The 22,088-nt window shown below is 36.3% G+C and overlaps 1 protein-coding gene and 1 pseudogene across 2 annotated transcripts in view; both read right to left on the minus strand.

The window, feature by feature from the left end:
* The window catches only part of LOC105493520 (usherin), a 789,359-nt gene that overhangs the window by 554,949 nt on the left and 212,322 nt on the right, over window positions 1–22,088 (minus strand). For both annotated transcript variants that reach the window (XM_024796490.2, XM_011761218.2), the window contains 5 exons: window positions 19,564–19,722; window positions 10,801–11,295; window positions 9,490–9,759; window positions 7,729–7,898; window positions 1,384–1,528 (listed from right to left, as the gene is read on the minus strand). In XM_024796490.2, the coding sequence (XP_024652258.2) occupies window positions 1,384–1,528; window positions 7,729–7,898; window positions 9,490–9,759; window positions 10,801–11,295; window positions 19,564–19,722 (1,239 nt within the window). The remainder of the gene's footprint in view (window positions 1–1,383; window positions 1,529–7,728; window positions 7,899–9,489; window positions 9,760–10,800; window positions 11,296–19,563; window positions 19,723–22,088) is intronic.
* On the minus strand, window positions 11,614–13,526 carry LOC105493726 (small ribosomal subunit protein mS40 pseudogene; annotated as a pseudogene).

Raw genomic sequence — 22,088 nt, forward strand, 5'->3', positions numbered from 1 at the left:
GTCTTCAGCCTGTGTTGTCTCTATTTATACTTTCTCCAACTTGCAAGACTGATAATTATTTTAATTTTTGTCTTTTAGTCTGAAATTGTATCATTTTTCTTAAAGGAGATAGAGTCCTCCTCTGTTGTCCATATTCAGCATTCAGCAAACCCTTAATAATGCAGTCTACAAAAACAGGCAGTTTTATAGGAGAAGAATGTTTTGTACAAGCTAGGTACTCCATAAATGTATGCATACATCTGAAATGCACATATATAAAATATATAAAAATACAAAGAGTTCAGTTATAAATTTAGTAAACCATAGTTTCTTAGAATTTCAGAGCCATTTGCATTGATGAAAATTTTGAAACAAAAAAATAAATTACTTGGATGAGATCATTTGAGCTAAGCAATTTTTTCCAGAACCAGAAAAAAAATCCTGCATAATTGGACCTATTAATAATACGATGAAGAGATTTGGGGAGGAGGTCTAGGAAATGTTTTTAAAGGTAAACATGTGTTTTTGTAATATCTGTAATTCATCTAGAATGTCTTAACCTCCTTACACATGGACATTTCTTTAAAGATAACCAGGAAACTAAGTTTTTCTCTAGAATCAGAAAAATACTGATTTGGAAGTATATTAATGCTAAGTAATTGAGTTTTATAGGTCTTACTAATACACATAATCAGGTTTGTATGAACCCAATTAGTCCTGAAGGAAGAAAGCACAAATTATACAAATCGTTTCTACTAAGATTATACTTAATAACAATTCCTTTATTTAAATTTTATTAACTTAAGAGCTTCTTATTAATAAAATAATAGATAAATATTTACCTATTTTATGAAAACCAAATATAACACGAGGGCACACAGTAATTTCTAGATGTCCCCAGGGATCAGGAGTGAGTAGACCCAAGCCTACAAAAAATGTCTGGACTGAGGGAAGAGGTATCCTAAAGTCCTCATAAGAAGCTTCCTGAATGTTTCCCACGATTGTCAGGACACTGCTAGGACACAGGTTGGTAGCTAAGCCCTGGAGTCGCTCTACAATTAATTATATTTCTAGTTCTATATATTTCTATATATTTCTAGTTGTATATTCTATATATTTCTATGTATTTCTACTTGTAGAGTGGAGTCACTCTAAAACTAATTGTATTTTTTATTATGACACAGCTGTAACTCATAACTCCTAGGTACCTCTTGAAGTTAAGTTATTGTTGTTGTTGTTGTTGTTTAAAACTGTCAAGGTAAGAAGCAATCAGGGTTAGTGAGGGAGGAGAAGACAGCAGAAAAGACAAATATAAAGTCTCAAGTAGAGAAGGTGTTGAACATTACAGGTTTTCTTTTTTCTTGACAGGCAACAAATTTTTCATACCCATTAAAACTTGCTTACCTGCTGCTAAAGTCTGTCCTGCTCCTGAAGCACTGGTCACACAACCAACTGAATTGCAGACAGTAACAGTAAACTCATATATCCTATAAGGTTTCAGTCCTTCTACAGTGTAAGATAGTTCTTGGGATTTAGCAGTGTACAGCAGCTTCAAGGCAAAAAAAAAAAAAAAAAAAAAAAAAGAAAGAAAAAGAAAGATAATAGGTAATCAGTGTGAAAATATAACCTTGGCAGTCAAAGTTCCATGAATTCAGGCAGAGGGAATTATTGCCAACCACCATTAGGAATAGGATTTCTTTTTTTTTTTGAAGAGTCTCGACAAGCCAGGATTTAATTGATAATTGTACAATCACACTGTTTTATGAGGTAATAATCCAGTTCCTGAGTGGATAAATGAGAAAACCAAGTTATTGCCTCATAAAGCAGCATGGTGGTATGGTTATTGTCACCAATGGTAGAGATAAAGATGGTGACATTGTCATTGTTATCACGATAAAGTCCAAACAAAGCCATGGAGCTTGGCCAAAAGTAACCCAGAGCAGTAATACCCAGGCTATTTGATAGGCTAGGACAGAAAGAAGTGTTGTTGCTATGTTAAATTAATACTATCATTTTCTTTATGAAAAAAAGTCACAGAAGAAAAAGGGGGAAAAAAATAAACATTAGACATATTACTGAGCATCCACATTAGGTCAATTCTCAATCATCTTTCTTATATAAACAAGCGTATACAGATTAGATCAAACAGTTACATTATTTGAAATATTATCTTTATCACATGATTTCAAATGAAAACAGTAGATTTGAGCCAAGAAGACTGACAGGAAACTCATAGTCCATAAATAAATTATTAAACAACGAACACTCAGAGTTGGTTCTGTCAGTATAATTTGAAGTGATCAGAAGCAACCACGTAAATTTGTTTAGTTTGTAGGTACAAAGGCCACTAGAAATTATATTCAGAAAATAAAAGTCATTAAAACAGAGAGTATGACACTAACTATGGGTACAAAACTAATTTTCTTAGGACTACTGATACATAGTCATATAAAATAATCTTCCACAAATATAAATACAGACAAATGTAAAGTTCAGTAACATTTGGAGTAGTTTTCTAGAGAACTTCTCTTTAGTGGTAAAATAAAATTCATTTGGAATATTTGCCTAGGTGTTGACTTTAAAATTTCAGTTCTAAAAAGCAGTGAGATTGGAATGTAAAATACAGTGTTTCAATAACGTTCAGAAATAAACATGGTTTTAAAGATTCTAAAACTCTAGGATAATTTAAATTTAAAACTTTTAAGCCATTTCCTTGCAATTACATTTTGAAATCAGAAAAACATCAAATACCAAGTAATTATTTCTTTTTCTAATTCTAAAATCATTATTGATGTAATGAAGATATAAACTTTCCTGTGAAATAAAATTTCACAGATAAAAACTTTTCTGTGATTTAAAATTTTCTAAGTAAAATAAGCATTGAACTGAATTAAATGTATGAATATTGCTATAATGTTCATCCCTTTTAGAATAATCCTGGTAGAATTCAATGTAAATTTTTAGAAAATGGAATTGTTTTTAGGATAAAACACATTAAGCTATTTCTTATTTAATTTAGGAAGTACAATTATTTTTAAACAAAATCTTCTTTGTAGCAAGAACCTGCAATGACATAAAATAAGTAAGAAGAAATCTACACTAATATGTATTTTGATGGGCTTTTACTTCTCTACAGATGATTATTATAAATTACATTATTTTAAAAATACATTATTTGCCCCAGAACTTGCAGCATAAAATTATCTCTTGGATAGATTTTGTCTTTGTCATGTACATAGAGTCAATTTATAAGTCTTATAAGATTTATCTAATTGAAAGCTTTTCATGAAATAAGTCTTCAAAGGGGTAGGAGAAACTCCACAGCAGCTTTAATTCCCACAGTGAATCCTACATCATCACCACTTTTATGTATCCCCACTGCGTCATTCTTAGGCAAACGTTTTGTACTAGTTATTTTTATAGTAGATTTTCCCCGGGAATTTTGGCTATTTATTTACAAAGATTATAACAAGATATACTTAGGTCAGTTCAGATACAAATTTAATCATTGAGAAGGTAAAAAATTGGACTTTGTTCTGCTACTTTTGATTTCATTTCCTTGAATAGAGAATGTTGCACTGGAGAGAGAGTTCAAAAGAGAATAAGGTGGGCCCATTGCAGTGGTTCATGCCGGTAATCCCAGTACTTTGGGAGGCCGAGGCGGGTGGATCACTTGAGGCTAGGGGTTCGAGACCAACCTGGCAAAGATGGCAAAAAACCCTGTCTCTACTAAAAATACAAAAAAAAAAAAAATTAGTCAGGTATAGTGGCGTGCACCTGTATTCCCAGCTACTTGGAAGGCTGAAGCACAAGCATCGCTTGAACTCAGGAGGAGAAGGTTGCAGTGAACCGAGACTGCGCCACTGCACTCCAGCCTGGTTCACAGAGTGAGACTCTGTCTCAAAAAAGTAAAAACAAAAAAGAGAATAAGGTGATATATCTATGTCCTTATTCCAGTTCAGGCATAATAGCCTTTTAAATAACAACAACAACAATAAAAAAAAAATAAAAAATTATTTTCCTGCCCCATTAAATGATAGCTAGTTTATAAAGTATAATGTAGTTCCATACCATTAATAATAATCACTAATAATAATGTGTCAATATTTATCAGGCTCTTTAAGCAGGTAGGTGAGCAGAAAATGGTTTTCCCATTTCACAGATGAATAAAACCAGAAGCACAGAGATGTGTGATATGGCTAATAATTGGGAGATGTGGAATATGAACAAACAGGTTGACTTCTAAGGCTCTAATTTTTATAAATAATATTTCTCCACTTATTTTTTTCTTAGAATAACTATTATGAGTAATAGATAAATCAAAACTGTATTTTACAAAGAAAGAATAGTTTATAAAGCCAAAGAATAGTAAAAACAACAAAATAAAACATCAAATATAAATGAGATAAAACATGGCAAAGACCACATGGAAGTTATAACCAAATTTACCTTGAATCCCATGTTATACCAGATTGGTAGACTAACCTGTTTAAGTTAAAAGATATGTATTATACCAGTTGTGTTTCATCATGAGATAGTTGCAAATGAGTCAACACATAGATTAATGAAAAATAAGTAATCGTAAATTATTTATCGGCTCTTCTTTTTCGTCCAGTATACAAAATAAAATTTTGTGTTATACATGCATTCTGTCCACTAAAAAGGCTTAGAAAAACATGGAAAACTTATTAGTAGTGGATTGTATATTGTCTCCCAAAAATTCAGAATGAGAATTTATTTGGAAAATTAGATACTTGCAGATATAATTAATTAGTTGTCATCCTAGATTTCAGGTTGGTTTAAAATCCAATGACTGGTATCTTTATGGGAGAAATGAGAGGGACACACAGATCCAGAGGAGACAGAGACACAGAGTAGGACTTGTGAAGACAGAGGCAGCAGATATTAGTTATGTTGCCACAAGCCAAGGAACACCAGGAGCCATGGGTAAGTGGAAGAGAAGAAATGTCTCCTAGAGCCTGTGGGGAACTTGGTCGTACTAACACCTAAATTTCCGTTGTTTTAAGACACTCAGTTTATGTTAATTTGTTACACCAGCCCGAGGACACAAATACTCTAGGGTACAAAGATCTGACCTCCTAACTTAATTTGAGACAAGCTAAGAGGGTCATTTCAGCTCCAGAACTACCCACAGAATCCACTGAGGCTGCTTCCGCTATTGCACCACAGTTCAGCTCCTTTGCTGCTCAATCCTACATACTTTATCACTTCACATTTGTTGTTTCTGAAAGTGCTCCCCCAATAACCCTCCTGTACTTAGTCTTCTACCAAGAGTCTGTTTCTGGGGGAATTTGCCCTAAGACAGTCATAACAGGAGTGGTCCTAGGAATGAGACTCTGAAACGATAGTTTGGGCCTCCATCATCCACCCACTGGTGTACAGTGATCTCATCACAGACAGCAGGTAGAGTACTGATAGTCCACAGCATGCCCTAGTGGTTCAATGCTGAAACTTCCATTAGTGGTGAACTGCGATGAGTTACCAGTAGAAGGTAATTCACTGGTTTGGTGGAATCAGTAATGATAAGCACTACTCTGGGGAAACTAGTAATTATAAGGACTATGCATGGATCTTTCTGGTTGCTATCAATGCACTGAAGAAAGACAAAGGAAATCTGAGGGTGATTAATCGCCAATTTAAGACAAACTATAAAAGCCACCTTGACAGTATTCTTTCTCTATAACAACAGCATCGTATTAAATGAATCAGATAAGCAGGAAATGGTAGGTATGCAGAGGCAAGACATATGTGTTCTAGAAAGTGGGAGAGCAATATTATGAAGATTAAGGCATCTGCCATATCAGTGAAGTTTTTAGGAGTTCATGTGGCCTGAGACATGCTAGGATAGCCACTCCAAAATACAGGACAAATTGACCTTGCATCTACCACCACTAAGAAGGAAACAGAATGTCTAGTTGACCTCTTCACATTCTGAAGGGAGCATATTCCACATCTGAGAATACTGTTCTGAGAAATTTACTGAATAATATGAAAAGCTTCCAGGTTTGAGTGCATCCCAGAGTAGGAAAGGGCTCTGCACCAGGTCCAGCCTGTGGTACAGGCAGATCAGCCACTTGGGACATAATGTGTAGTAAATTTTACAGCACTAGAAGTAAGCATGGTGGGAAAAGATGTTTCAAGGCACATACAGAAAGAAAATCACAAGGCAGATAGACCCCAAGAGCTTGGAACAAAGACATAACATGTAATGGAAACTATATACTATTTGCTAAATGGCCCTAGCACGCTTTCAGGCCTCAGTAAAAACAGAACAACTTGTCATGGAACACCAAATAGCCATGCAGCTAGAGCTACTTTTTTATAATCTGGAAATTGTCTCAGCCAAGTCTTGAGGTTAGAAGGGCGCAACAGAAATGCATCATAAAATGGAAGTGGATGTCTGAGATTGGGTATAAGCAGAGCCAAAAGCCATAATGCATCGTACAAGCAGGTGGTTCAGGCCCCCATGACATCTACAATTCTTATACTGGTGGCTCAACCTCAGCTCCTACCTATGACCCACGGGAGGCCCCTTACGAGATAAAAGAATGGGGGGAAAAAAGCAGAGGTTAGTTTACAGATAGGACGTCTTGGTATGTGGCTGCAAGCCAAAAATGGTAGCTGTTGCTCTACAACCCTCCCTCATCAGAAATGGCCCTGCGGAACAGCAGAGAGAAGAAATCCTCTTAATGGGCAGAACTTCAGGCAGTTCACTTGCTCACACATGTTGTATGGAAAGAGACGTGTCTCAAGGTAAAATATACCTGGACAATATGGCAGTGGCTTGGAAATATTGGCCAAGGGAATGAATAAAGAAAGATGGAAGGATCAGGAACTAGGAATTCCGGGAAAGAAAAATGTGGCTAGATCTATGGGAGTAGGCATAAAGTGTAAAGCTCTTTTTATCTCATGCTAATGCCCAGCGAACAGCATCTCTCTCAGAAGATGCAATGAGCAACCAACTACACAGAATAACTCGTTCAGTTGACATCCTTCCACCAGCTTCTGCTATTGGCCACCTGGATGCTGGTAAAATGGGCAGAGAAGTATATCAGCCACAACTAGAGAGAACAAGAGCCTCTCATCCTCTAGGAGTGCTATGTGTATTAAATGAATTGGTCCACGTACACAGTAAAGCCTCAGTAACTTTTAGCTATGATAATTATTCTTACTACTGCTAGCTGGAGGATGAATTACTAGAAGGCAATATGTTACTGTATATTCAAAACCTTGAACATCTTCATAATTCATTTTGATATAAGCTGTGATAAATTTAATTCTTCGGATTTTTTGAAGGAAGTAGAAATGTATAAGAAATGTACATGTAAGACGTTTTTATCAATGTTATTTATATTTCCAAAATAATTAATATAATACAATATCAACTGACTGTGGGCTGGTTAAATAATCATTGTGTGTCCAAATAACATGATAGTACACAGTTAATGAAAGTCAACTTCCTATAAAATATTTAAGAATACGTGATAAATGGGAAAAGCAAGTCTTGTGAAATAAATTCTACCAACTTAGTTTCAATATATGGTTATACCAGAAAAAAACAAGTGACATGCAAAGAGGGAGGCTTGTACACATAATATTATACTTAAAAAATGCCCCGTTTAACCAACATAGAGGGAGGCTTCTGTCATAGAATTCTGCAAACTCAAAAAATGTCCAAATGAAGCCCTAAGCCAATTCTGAAAGGACATTAGTTAAATATAACAATACCTGTGAAAACACCACAGGAATAGACTGCTGAAGTGATTGTTCAGAAATCATATTGATGTCATACCCCACAACTTTTCCTCTTGTAACATTATCTGCTGGCTTCTCCCAGGAGATATTGAGAGAGTACGAAGAGAGTGGAACGACTGAAGGAGGGATCATGAATACAGGTGCTATCAATGAGAACAATAACAACAACATCAAAACAGTGAATGCCGTCCCTATATATTTTCAAACTGAATTCACACATTCATTTCAGCTTCTGAAATACCTTGTACCTTTTAAAATATTCTGCTTTGAAAAAGCCCAAGAATATGCTGGTATATGTAAAAGGTATTCACTTTTTAAGATGTTATCTGAAAGTATATTCTCCATCTTCATATTACCAGCTACTTTCTATTTACAAAATAAAAATCTCATAGGAATTTGCTTGTGTTCACAAAGATAACTAATGGATAGTTAGATAGAAAATTGTAAGTCTTATGAGTATCTAAAAGAAGCCACAAAAATAGAATATCTCAGTTCAAAAAGTTCAGAAAAATGCATGGTGATGTACTGGATTTCCCACGTAGGGAAATATGTCATTGAGCCAATCCAATTCAGCTGGCTGAATATTATTCTTCAGAAAGAGGTAAACCTAAAGCATCCTAAATAACCCCAATGAATGTCTCAAAGTTTTTGTTAACTTTTTATTGAAATGTTCAGGTTACATACACATGCATTTCCCCCCTGCCACTCTTGAGCTCTTTACAAGGATTTTAAATGTGCTAACCAAAGGTATATTATCAAAGGAACTCATTGCACTTTCATTAGTTAGTGACCCATAAGATTACGAGGGCCCAGTATTGCAGTTTCACCCATTACTTTTCATTTCTGACCTTGATTTTCCCCTTCCAGAATGCCATGCCTCATCACTTGTGCTATCATGGCTCTATTATTTGTCCAAGATGGCTGGTAGTCATTAAGAGATGCTCAAGCACAATGCGTATTTTATTCATGAAATGATTCCCTTGGACATCAACCTAAAGCTACCCTCATCCTCCATACTCCTAACAGGTCAAGTTTAGATCAGGACTTGGGTTTCTTTGATATTGACAGATTAAACACATAACAAAAGTGTGTTTTTTTCTTAAAGGCTCATGAAATTTAAGTGTTTTTAATATAAAAAATAAAGTGGAGGATTAAAAATCTTTGCTTTAATGAAGATACTCCAGAAAATTTAGATATATTGTCCTCCTTCCTTATCATCATGCCAACTGCTTACAAGCACACTTGTGAATTATAGATTTTGATGTCCAGGATTCTGTCATTATATATAATCTAGTATCTAAACTATTTATTTTGGAAAGATAAATAAAAACCAAGACAAACTTGTGGAATTGGTTGACTGTTATCTCTTTCACTGAACATAAATTATGCTATATATGGAGCAAGATGAGACATGTGTCCAATCCACTTCAGGAGTGGAAACCAAATGCTATTTTTGACAAACATTCCCAAAAGACTATAACTATAGTTAAGCCATTTTCGCCCCATGAATTAATAACTAAAGCATTTACTTTTGCCCCCTAAAACTTACTGCAAGTACTTTATGACCTTGAGTTGTTTATGTAACAAACCCATATATACGAAAATTTTCCTTGGTCTATGGAAGTTTCTAACTCTTGCTTTTCAAAATGTACTTTAGCAGTACTTTGACTTTAATTTGAGGAAGCACTTGCATTCAGAGGTTTTAAAAGTAGAACTTAAAGCATTGATATTTACCTGATTCTCCCGTTCTTTCTGAGACCCAGGCAGAAGACACACTTCCAGCCATATTCACAGCTAAGACTCTAAACTCATACTTGGTATATGGCTCCAAGCCAGTGATGGTTGTCATTGTTTGAGGAGGTTTTAATGCATTTTCATTGGCCGATTCTGCAAATGACTGAGGACTGAGCCAACCACTGCTCTGAAAAACTCGACTTTCCTCAGATGTGGTTTCTTTAGTAGATCTCAGTCTTCTCATGTATAGTTCATACCTTATAATTATTCCTAGAGAAATTAAATAGTGAATCTAGGTAACTCATCAGACAAAGGGGTTACTTTAGGGGTATGGTAGGGACAGGTCATTTAAAGAGTGCTGGATTTTCATTATCTTTCTAATTAGATTACTGTCAATTTCCTTAGCATTCAAAATGTAGTGATTTAGTAGTTTTGTAATCTAGATGTTAGGTACATAGAAGACAACAAACTGATATGTAGATGAATGTATAAAATACTATTAAAGGCATATGCATGGGGAAAACAAACCAAAATGGACAACATATAGACAAAAAATAACTATACTTTATCATAGCTAAATTCAATCTTTTTTGGAATTAATGGTCATAATTTCTATTAAGAATGGTCAATTCTTTTGGGGAAATTGATCACTGTAGCTCCAGTCTGTATCCTTTCAAATTTGGAGGTTTTAATTTAACTTGTTTAACATAAGCCCTGTTTGCATAAATGTTATAGTCAATTTCTACCCAGTTTTATTAAATAACTTTACAAATCTAAAGAAAGATTTTGCTATAATACGTACATGATATAAATGATTAAAAATCTGTGAATGTGTGTCTGGCCTATATAACCAAGGGTTCAATTGTATGAATGCAAAAATTAACTTAATGGAGTCAGTTGGCTTATATACATATTTTTTGTATTATTTTATATCCTTTTCTTGCTTAGAAGAGAAAATGTATTGCTTGTGGGTGCCCTAACTTGTGACACAGTCAAATATAATGCATTTCATAAGTGAGTTTCAAATTATAAACATCATTTGTGTTATGGCAGATGTCATTAAGAGCAAAGATAATATTAGCCTTTTAAGGGGCAATTTAATTGAATGGAATTTGTTATTAGATTAGAAGAAATACACTTGTTCCACTAACCAGGACAAACACTATCTTATATCTTTAGAAACTGTTTCTTAATTATTATATTGTGCAGTTATAAAAAGGAATACAATTGTCAAACTCCTAATTGCACAATTACAATAGATTCTCATTCATGTCTTGCCCAAGAAGGGGAATCTTGGCCTTGGATTCTTACCATTTAATTCCATTGGTGGAGACCATTCTACGTGAAGTTCTGTAGAACTGATTTTCTGCACCTTAGGTGGACTCAGTCTTTGGGGAGGGGCCTGGGCTGTGGTCACGGTAATAGGCAAGCTGTGTAAACAGCCCCCGCTAGTACACGCCTGTACAGAAAAATAGTACTTGGCAAATGGAACCAGATTCCAGATGGTAGCTGAGGTTTCATGACCTTCGTAGGAAACACATGGCTGACCACCAGCCAAAGGGACACAGGACAAAATATACTTCTCTATAGGACCAGATTGATTTGAGAGTGTTGTCCAGGTAAGTGTCACAGAGTCTGAGCCAACAGGAATGATATAACTTAAAGTCAAGTTTCCCTCTGGGACCCCTGGTTTTGTCCTGAAAGTGACAGTTACACTCCTTGTTGAACCATGCACATTGGTGGTCTCAATGTAATAGGAATATTTGGTATATGGTAACAGGTCAGTGTCTAAGAAGTATTGAACACCTGAAATGAAAAGAAAAAAAAAGTTACATTTCACAAGTTGGTGAAGAATCATTGCTAACTGCTTTCCTATCATATTATTTAATTACATAAACTATACCAATTTACTCTTTTGGTTAAGGATACATTTCATATTTTTAAAATTGAAATAATGTAAATACCAGTTGATTGCTTTTATTATTGAGTATAACATAAGAAAAGCGTCATTTGTAATAAAGAATATTTAGATGTTTGTTTTAGCTCTTGTTTTGCTTTTCATAATGTCCTTTTGTTAGAGGGTCTAAGAGAAAGCCCTTTCAGTTCTCCAAAACAGAAAAGTAACTATGTTTCCTCTATGTAACTGGTTTGCTTGTTAAACACTAAACACACCAGACCAAGGGTCAGTAAACTACCACCAAGGGGTAAATCTGTCACCTGACCAACATCTTGACTGGAAAATTTTCTTATTTTCTGACCTACAGAAATTATAAATGTTTATTGTCTTAAGCTGCTAAATTTTGGAGACATTTGTTATCAGCAATGAAGAATTTACACAACAGACGTTTCAGATAAGTAGGACTTCTATGCATGAAGGATTGTAAGGGCAGAGAGAACAGCTACAAAGAGGTTTTAAAAAAATAAGATAGGGAGTGGAGGTGATTAGGCACGTGACTGGAAATGCTTGCTCTCTAAGGACAGGAAACACATTGTAGGATTGTGAAACACACAAATGCCAGAGTGGCTGCTGCCTGCTCCCTGATGCGGCCGTTTGTATGGGAGATGGGAGCAGGGTTCCATTATGCAGGGGTGCCCTATAGCAATATGAAGGTCCCAGCACATTTATGTGCTTCCCCTTCCCCTTCCCTCCCTCCTTCCTTCCTTCCTTCCTTCCTTCCTTCCTTCCTTCCTTCCTTCCTTCCTTCCTTCCTTCCTTCCTTCCGTCCGTCCGTCCTTCGGTCCTTCCTTCCTTCCTTCTTTCCGACAGGAGATAGAACTTTATTGTGGAAAAGCTGAGTTCGCAAAAGACTGAAACAGCAACAATGTTTAGCCTAGCCCATCTATTTACAGTACATAGGGGTTGGGGTTTCCCATACACATATGTATTGCTCTCCCCTAGCCTAGATTTATCCCCATCAGCAATTTTCATTTCTTTCCATTGTCCACAAAAGACACAACTCTTCAGGTGATAACCTATCATGTAAACCTTGGCATTCTTTGTCACCCAGGCTGGAGTGCAGTAGCACAATCTCGGCTCACTGCAACCTCTGCCTCCAGGTTCAAGCGATCCTCCTGTCTCAGTCTCCCGAATAGAATAGCTGGGACTACAGGCGCCCACCACCATGCCTGGTTAATTTTTGTATTTTTTGTAGAGATGGGGTTGCACCATTTTGCCTGGGCTGGTTTGAACCCATGGGCTCAAGTGATCCGCCCACCTCAGCCTCCCAAAGTGCTGGGATGAGAGACATGAGCCACCGCACCCGGCCTTTCTTCCCAATCTACAGCTCCTACAGAGCACTCTGGGGTCTGACTGCTCAGTGGAGGAGGCTGCCGCCGGTGTTGTGGGGGGCACCTTGGGCATTGACTCAGGTAGGGGCCACTGTCTTGTCAGAGATGACCCTGATAGAGCCGAGGAAGGTGAGACAGTTCTCTCTCTGGTGACTGTTTTCAGTTGTACCATGGGTCCCAGGGGTCGCCTGAGATCAGGGTAGGGGCTGGCAGAAGAGCACTCACAGTCCCATGAGAGGTACTGAAGTCAAGGTCCCAGGTTTCAATCTGGGGCATGTGGTACCTGAGGAGACCATGATCCCTGGCTTCCTGGATGGCCCATGTCAATCCCATGTGCTGCTTTATGCAGATTCCTGTGTATGGAGCATGGAAGATGATAACCATGGACAAACTCTTCCAAGAGCACAACATGCAACTTGTGATCTCGGCAGATGGGGCAGGGATTCCCAGCAATTTTATTCCCGCAAATCTATGTATTTCGAGTCCACTGTAGGGGTATACCACCTTGTGATTGCCGTGGTAGTCAGCCCAGATACGGCAAGAACCTATCCCTCCTGGTATTCTTCTGATTCCAGGTATTTCCAGGGTTCATTCTTATAAGGGGAAATGGGAACTGGGGACAAAGAATCCTTCTCAGAGGGAGCTTTGGTGCCAAGAGTCTAGAGGGGAACCTGAACTCCCTGGGCACCTCGGAAGAGAGAAAGGTTAGGAAGTCGCCTCTGCAGGGGGTTTAATGTGGACGCCGCCATCTTGATGTAGCCCAGCGCAGGAATTTCTTGGTTTCTTGAACCAAGAAACCAAGGTGAGGGTGCGGTGTTGAGAGCAAGTGAGTCTACTATGGGACCTTCTGTGGCTGGGACAAAGTCACTCTTCCACCTCTGAGAGGGCTAAAGGGTGGATGTAGGAGATGGGAAAAAAAAAAAAAACTCAGGAATTTCTCAGCAATAGCAAAAGCCTAGGGAAGACTAAAATAATAGTGTGTTCAGGAAGCCATGACCAAGCTGAGAATGAACACACGTTGACCAGCTTCATGCATCAGACATTGATGCCTTGAGGATGCCAAGGGTTAAGATCTGGCCAGCTACACCTTACAAATGAGACTGCATCCTCTAAAGGGCCTTCTGCAAATGGCCAGAGGGAAGCTGCCCTTCCCCAAATGTCATGGCCGTTGAGGGAGGGGAATAATTAAAGACTGACCAATACAAGGGAGTATGTGAATGAAAGATGGTTTTTTCATTCTATTGCATATGCCATTGCAAATTCTTCATGAAAATATGTTGAGTATTGTATTAGAGTACAATCAGGACATAGAAACCACAGAGTAATTTGTACAAGTAAAGTTTAAAGAATGATTGATTACAACATGGTTTTACTTCCTAAGTGGTACAGAAAACTCTAAAGAATATGGGAATAGAAGAGACAGGGGAAAGACACCATCCTTAGTGCTAAGGCAGAGCACCCAAAGAAGGACCATATTTGTCCCCTAGGGCTGAGACTCAGACTTTCTAGACAGCGTGCAGTTGTGGCTCATTGTTATTTCAATAAATATTTATTAGATTAGATTAAAGTTACCCTTATCCCACAAGAAGGCTGTTGAAAATATTAACAAAATTTGAAAAATCACTGATGGCTAGAACAATGATGGAAAATAATCTATTTAACATGCCAAAGGCTAAAACCTAAAAGACAAAAATAAATTTCAGTGCTGAATATTCCAAAAGATTGTCTGGCTTAAATTGGAAGTTGGAAGACCTAAAACCTGATGACAATTAAAAGAAGTACAGTACTTGCTGGATTTTTGTAGCAACTGAAAAATGGAATATAATCCTAATAGATCAGAGTGTATTATACAAGAGTATTTGTATTTCTTACTTAATAAGAAATTGGAATCAGATAGAATTAGGATGGAAATATGCATTTGTGTAGGAATATCATATAAGGCAATTTATAGTGTGAAATAAATAAAAGCATTTGAAAGGGTATGAATAGGATACCCATTAATGATATCATAACAAAAAAAAAATACTCAGGTAAAAAGAGCTCTTATCTCAAGGTAGTTGCTCTCCTTGGCTGGGGTACAGATCTTTAACTCTGAGTTTGAAAATTTGCTGTTACTACAGACTTCTGCATTTTCAGAGCAACATTTAAAATCCTTGGCTCAGCACTGATTTTTGATCTTGGCTGATACCCTCCCGGTTTGTAGCACTCCCCCAGTGTACCGCCTACCAAAGCTACATGGAACTGACCATGATTGCTGAATATATCTTATTTTCTCATATACTTCCATGTCTTTTAACACAAAATTTATTTCATGACAATCACTCTTCCTTAACTACAGTATCTGGCTAATTCAGCTTATATTCCTTCCTTACTGGAAAACTTTCAGTGGTTCTCAATCACCATCATTGCCACCACAGGTACAGTTACATTTCCTACACCTCCCACGCCACCCTGTGTTTTCTTAACACCCCAAGTTTACTCTGGTTCAACATTTATATATTTTATTGTTACTTTGGTTTATTTATATGTCTCTCCACTCCGTAAGGAGAACTATTCCTTTCGTCTTTGTATTTCTAGTGGCTGATACAGTTTCTGGTCAGGAATAAGCACTGATCAAAATTTTATTTATTAAACACATGAATGATTTTTCTATACATATCTGATCTATTGTTCCGGGAAATAATATAGTAGTCCCCTATTATCCACAGGAGATACATTCCAAGATCTTCTGTGGATTCCTAAAACCACAAATAGTACTAAACCATATATATATACACACACATACATATATATACACACACTACTCTTTTTCCTATACATACATATATATGATAAAGTTTAATTTATGTTAGGCAGAGTAAGAGATTAACAACAGTAACTAAAAATAAAAATAGAACAATTCTAACAATATACCACAATAATAGTTATATGAATATGGTCTTTCTCTCTCTCTCTCAAAACATCTTATTGTACTGTAGACTCACCTATTTTTGGAGCATTGCTGACCATGGGTAACAAACTGCAGAAAACAAAACCATGGATAAGGGGAAACTACTGCATTAAGAATATTAAGAGCCTTATAAAAACAATTGTCTGTCATCTTCTCTTCTGTTTTCTCATCCTGTCTCTATATCTTATGTTTCTTCATTTATTCCTCTCAGAGGTAACTGAACCATCTTACCACTTGTTACATTGATCCCTTGATGTAGTATGCGCTTATAAATTATAATATTAAAGATGGAAATGAATAAGGGTAGAAATGAAGTCCCCGGGCTCATTAAAATATTTGGTTGTCTAAAACTCTAAACTTAAACTATGTTAATATCTATAGGTGATAGAAATCATTGTCACATGTAAAAGTAATCATCCTCTAGTTTCCAGTGGAAGGATTTCTCTAAAGAGACGTTTAAGGACTATATCCCCACTCATGGCATCCCAAATGAGGAACAACTCATCTGACTGTGAATCTAGGGAGTCAGGGGGTAGGGAGCAAATTATATTCAGATCAACCCATTGCTTTTTCTCTCTTCTAATTTGTCTTCCTGCAGGAAAAAGGATATAGTCTCTAATCTGACTTTCATCAGTAATGAAGATCATTTTTATTTTTAAATTTGATCTGCCTACTATGTCTAATGCTCCTTTGATTCCAAACTCAAATAGGAACAACACCAAAAAACAGTATGAGTTACTATCCACTCCCTAAACCTGCAACAGTAACACAAGAGTGCTATTTCCTCCAATAACTGTTCACTCCCATCCCATGACACGTAAGATACCTATGTGCAACCCAGAAGGGGGCTACAATAGAGATACTGTTAGGGATGATTATGTATGATCAGCCAAAGTGCTAGCTTGACCTCTACCTTAAATAAAACATAAAGATATACCTTGCTTTTTAAAGTTAATTATTCACAACCTTTAAAATTATTCACCATTGTTTGCATGCTATTACTAATAACAAATAATTTGAAAGCTTTAAAGATGGTACACCAGTATATCATGATCCTAGGAAGAAAAGTATGCCTTAGAGAATCCCATAGCACATTAGGCCAGCCAGAAAAAGTTTCCATTCTAAAAAAGAATTCTATAAAGGTCTCAAACAAACTGTCAAACTTGCTTGGAAGACAACACCATTAATTTTCTTTGAAAAGTTCAATGATTCTCCACCTATAATTCCTAATGCCTTGATTTAACCCAAAGATTTGTGTTCATCCAGCTGAATATAAGTAGTGTTTCCTTTACATGTTACACATGCTAGCCATGCACTAGAAATAGAGTAATAAACATGAGGCTATTATTAGAATGATACAAAGTTCTGACAGTGTTAACCAATTGTTCTTACTGTTCAAATGCCATCATGCAGATAATTTTCACATCATTAATTACAGTGATTGTCAAGAAATGCCAGAAGTGGCATTTTTTAATGAAAAATATGGTTTTAGGAAATAATACCTTGTTTAATAGGATTATATAAATGTCTGATTAGTGAATGAATACACATTTATCATGTAAGAGACTGTTATTTGGATTCCATATTAGTGCAATTGTCAAAACAGCCAGTGTTGTAATAACACGTGATGTTCTATAAAATAGATCACAATATGTTACTATGGAAATCATGCCTCTGGCTTGAATAATATCATTGATAGTTTTAAGTTTAATTTTTCTATTGCATTAAGCTGTATGGAAAATAGGGTGACCCTAATTCACAACTTCAGAAATAACTCAACCAGTGGTACTGTCATTTCAAAATCATTTTCAATATTTTTATAACTCCTCTCTTTCTCTGTCACAAAAGTTTAAGTTTCAGGACACCTGGATCATGCTGATATTTGGAAGAAAATAAACATTCTAGTAGCAGGTTTTTAGGATACTTTGCCAACATGGCAGATGTAGACAGATGTTCATTTCCCTTTGCAATCTGCATCATGAAGTTCAGAGTTTCCATTAACTTTAAACAAGACTTGGAATATTGAAGAGAAATGTAGGGCCAAGAGAAAGGGATGGACATAAGAAGCTAAATTCCAGTCATATGAATTAGGTGCAAAATGAAACCCAGTATAATGCATACAAAATAAAACTCTGTGCGATGCTGGAGTTTTAAAGTCAATTAAAATGTTAAAACAAGGCATCTTCCTAACCATTTTAAGGAAGGTTACGGAATTTCAGTGTTTCGACATAGCTTTATACAGTTCTCTAACTAATTAAGCATGGTTAAAGTCGAATTTGGAAAACTGTGTATTAAATGAAGAGAACAAAATAGAAACTTGAATTGGAATTGCTGTTCCGAGGTTTCTTAAACTAGTGTGTAGCTAAACATGGCTAGAAGCAAAAATCAGAGAAGACAGAGCTGGAATAATGTAAAAATTTCTGTTTTTTCATTCTGTCTTTAGGGAAACTGTATCTAAAACATCTGAGTAAATGTTTTTTTAAGTCAATGAATTCTAATAATTTGATTTCTATAAGCTTCTTTAAAATCTTCATAAAAGTTACAAAGGCAAAGATAGGCTTGATGGCTTGTTTATATCCTTCCTCTTTCAAATGTTTATGTTGCTGTGTTCTATCTCTGTGGAAATAGCAATGTGTGTATTAAATTACACTATTTGCTTGAGTGTCAGTACTCCACTTCCAGATTTAATAGTTCTTTAACCTGAGAATTAAAAAACTTGAATTCATTATAATAGAAATAGCTGATAAATTTTCTATAATATTTACAATTAGAGAAAACTAGATCTATTTATTATGTCTTCCAGTATTTATAAATCAAAATGGTATAATTCTCAGATTATTTTAATAACTTTTAATCACTTTAAACCAGTGTTCCCCAACTTTTTTGGCACGAGGGACCGGTTTCATGGAAAACAGTTTTTCCATGGACCAAGGATGGGGTGGTGAGGAGGGATGATTTTGGCATGATTCAAGTGCATTATATTTATTATTAGATTCTCATGAGGGCGCAACCTAGATCCCTCGCATGCACAGTTCATAATAGGATTCGTGCTCCTATGAGAATCTAATGCCGCTGCTGAACTGACAGGGGCTCAGGGGGTAATGTTGCCGGCCTGCTGCTCACCTCCTGCTATGTGGCCCTGTTCCTAACAGGTCATGGACCAGTACCTGTCCACAGCCTGGGGACTGAGGACCCCTGCCTTAAACAATATGTCATGAACATTTTCCATTTATTGATATGTGAACTAAGATATCAGTTTATTGCTATCACAGCCTATAATTTATTTAACAATGTACCAGGATTCTGTTATGCCATATACTATAATCTACTGAAACACTGGTGAACATCTGAATCATTTTCAATATTTTGATATGACAAATAGTATAGGTATAGAAATCTTGTGTGTCCACTTATGACTATTCACTTGAGAAAAACTTCCTAAAGTAGGTTTGCTAAGTCAAATGTTATGTTAAAAGGAAAGATTTTCCATAGATTTTAACAAATTATTGTACATGAAAAGTTGTACTAATGAACTCACACAGACTCTTCAGCAGTTTATAAAAGTTCCAGCTTCCCCACATCCCCATCAATTCTTGATGGGGTCATTCTTTTTCATCTTTGAGAATTTGATAAGCATTAGTATTTATCAGATATTAAGCGTCTCATTTTTATTGTATTTCTTTGATTCCTAGTGAAATTTGTAATTCTCTCTCTGTTTGAAACACTCTGTGCCAGACAAAGGAAACCACAACAGCATTTATCCTCAATGTCAAAGAACTTAACTAATGTGTCATTTCTCCGAATACTTATTTCTATTACCAAACCCTTAAACTCACTGTATGGGTATTGATCCTCTGTTGTGTAGATTTCAAAACCATCCCTGAGTAAACTGTAAGTAAGCCAGTGAGCATTTGGAGAATCAGGTGGACTCCAGGAGAGATTGATAGCAGAAGAACTTTGAACTTGTCCTCTGGGCGGAGGTTGCTGGAATGGAGCTAAATTACAATGAAGAGAGCATTTATTAGCAAAGCAATCAATAAACAGAAAAGCAAACTGAAGTAAGATATCCAGCAAAGAGGCCTTTCTCATTCAGGATTACTTTATCAAGAAGACATGTGGTTTACCAAGACATTAATAAACAAAGGGTTCATGAGTTCTCTAAAACAAAGCTTTTTATCCAAAAGCATAAAAACAACTTTTTAGGTCCAAGCATCTGGCATAAATATAGATGGGGGTAAAAAACCACAATAGTTTACATTAAGCATTTCTTTCTTTGCCTTTTTTTTTTTTTTTTGAGAAACCATCCAAGGATGTATAACATATATTTTTTTTACACAGTTAATTTAAAGTTGACATAAGTTCCACTGAAACTTGAAATTTAAGTAGCATAATCTTTGGATTTTTGAGCGGAAGCTTTCCATTCCATTAAGCACAATGCTTTATCTTGCTTCAGAGAGCACAGTGTAAAAGAAAGAATAATATTTGGTGATATAAATAGCTATGGATGTTAAATAATCTAAATATTATCAAGAAACAATTCGAATATACTATATGAATGTACCATCATCTGTTAGAGGTGTTTTTAAGATGTGATACGATTGCTTATCAGGCACATAAAAAATAAGAACATTCATCTAACTACTTAAGTGACGTTTTCCATAATACAAATATATACCATGAAAACACTGTATTCTGTCACTGTAAATTTTCCTTAGTCTCCCTGCTTTCGAGAGTGAGTTTTCTTCTTTTCTTCCCCAGAATACACAAACGTAAAGGAGAAAAACAACAGCTAAATATTTTTAAGGATAATCAACCACCAGTTTATGTACTACTTTCTAGTTTAAACAAGATGCACAATCCCCCATCCATTTAAAGAAGCACAACTTAATCAAACATTCTCATTAAATGAGATGTCAAGGGTACAGGTTGCTGTGTTACCTTACTTTTAAACCATTAATATTTTTGTTTTAAGAAATATGTAAATATAGTGTACAGAAAAGAATCCATTAATTAATATTTTCATATGAAATATCTACAGTCATTAGAAGCCTCACTAAAAGAAAGCACACTTAAAAAAAGTAACTTGGGGAGAGCTTTCAAAAGGGTGGGAAGTACTTTCAAAAGGGTGGGCAAAAGAGATGGTGGAGTACTCTCAGGTATGGAAACTGCAGAGCTTTTTCGCTATTTATGTCAGGGTTTCTCAAGCCAACCCTGAACCCTGGGTCTAATGATTCACTGGGAAGACTCAAGGACTCATCATATAGTCCTACTCATGGCTAAAATTTATTACAATGAAAGGTTACAGAATTCATCAACAAAGGGAAAAGGCATATCAATGAAGTCCAGGGGAAACCAAGCACAAGCCTCTAAGAATTCTCTTCCAGTAGAGATAGAACAGGCCTAATTCCCCCAGCAATGCATTATGAAAATGTGTGTAATGTGTTGCCAGTCAGGGAAGCTCCTTAGAAACTCATTGCACAGGGTTTTTATTGGGGGCTGTTCATATGAGCAGCCTCTGTCTGGCATTTACCCAAATTTAAGACCCCCACAAGGAAAGCAGGTGTTAAGCCTAAACCATACTTTGTACAAATGTTTAAGTGCAGTGGTCCTCTCTTATCAGTTCTGGGGATAATGTGGATCCAGATGCCAGCCAAAGGCCAGCTTTGTAAGCAGGTCTTTCTAAAAATAAGCAGTCAGGCTTGCTATGTTAACTCTTCTCTGCACACTGTCTCTAGCTTAAATGGGGACAGAACTCAGGGACAGAAAGGACTGTATGAAGAGCATCACCTGACAGGAGCTATGACCACTCATGGAGGGATGCAGTTAGCTTGAGGCTGCTTCTACGTGGACACAGGGAGTGGGGAATTAAATATTTGACTTCCTTTTCCACCTGCCCTCCAGATGTTTGGTGGGTCCCTCCTAGCAGCTGAAATCAACTAACTAAAAGCCAGAGGGCAATGGAGGCTGCTGATGCAAACCACATACAATCTTGGAGGACAGAGCAAAGTGGAAAAGTAGAGAACAGTAAAATGAAGTTATTCTGCAAACTAGGCAAAGACTTCCACCTCAGAGCTATTGCTAATTCACCAGGACCCATGAGTGATGAACTCTTGTTTAACAGATATAATATATGAACTCTGTCTAAAAGACATAATATAATCAAATTGTTACGGATTTCAAGAGCACTTTGATTTTTATACACCACACACACACACACACCCACACACACACACACACACACACACACACACACACACACACACACACACACGTTTTTGTCCATGGTTCCTGGCTCATAACTTCCACAGCCCTTGTTAGTTCCTTGGTGACTAACACAGTAAGCATGTCTTTTGTTGAAGTA

The sequence above is a fragment of the Macaca nemestrina genome, chromosome 1, assembly GCF_043159975.1.
Source record: "Macaca nemestrina isolate mMacNem1 chromosome 1, mMacNem.hap1, whole genome shotgun sequence".
NCBI lineage: Eukaryota > Metazoa > Chordata > Mammalia > Primates > Cercopithecidae > Macaca > Macaca nemestrina.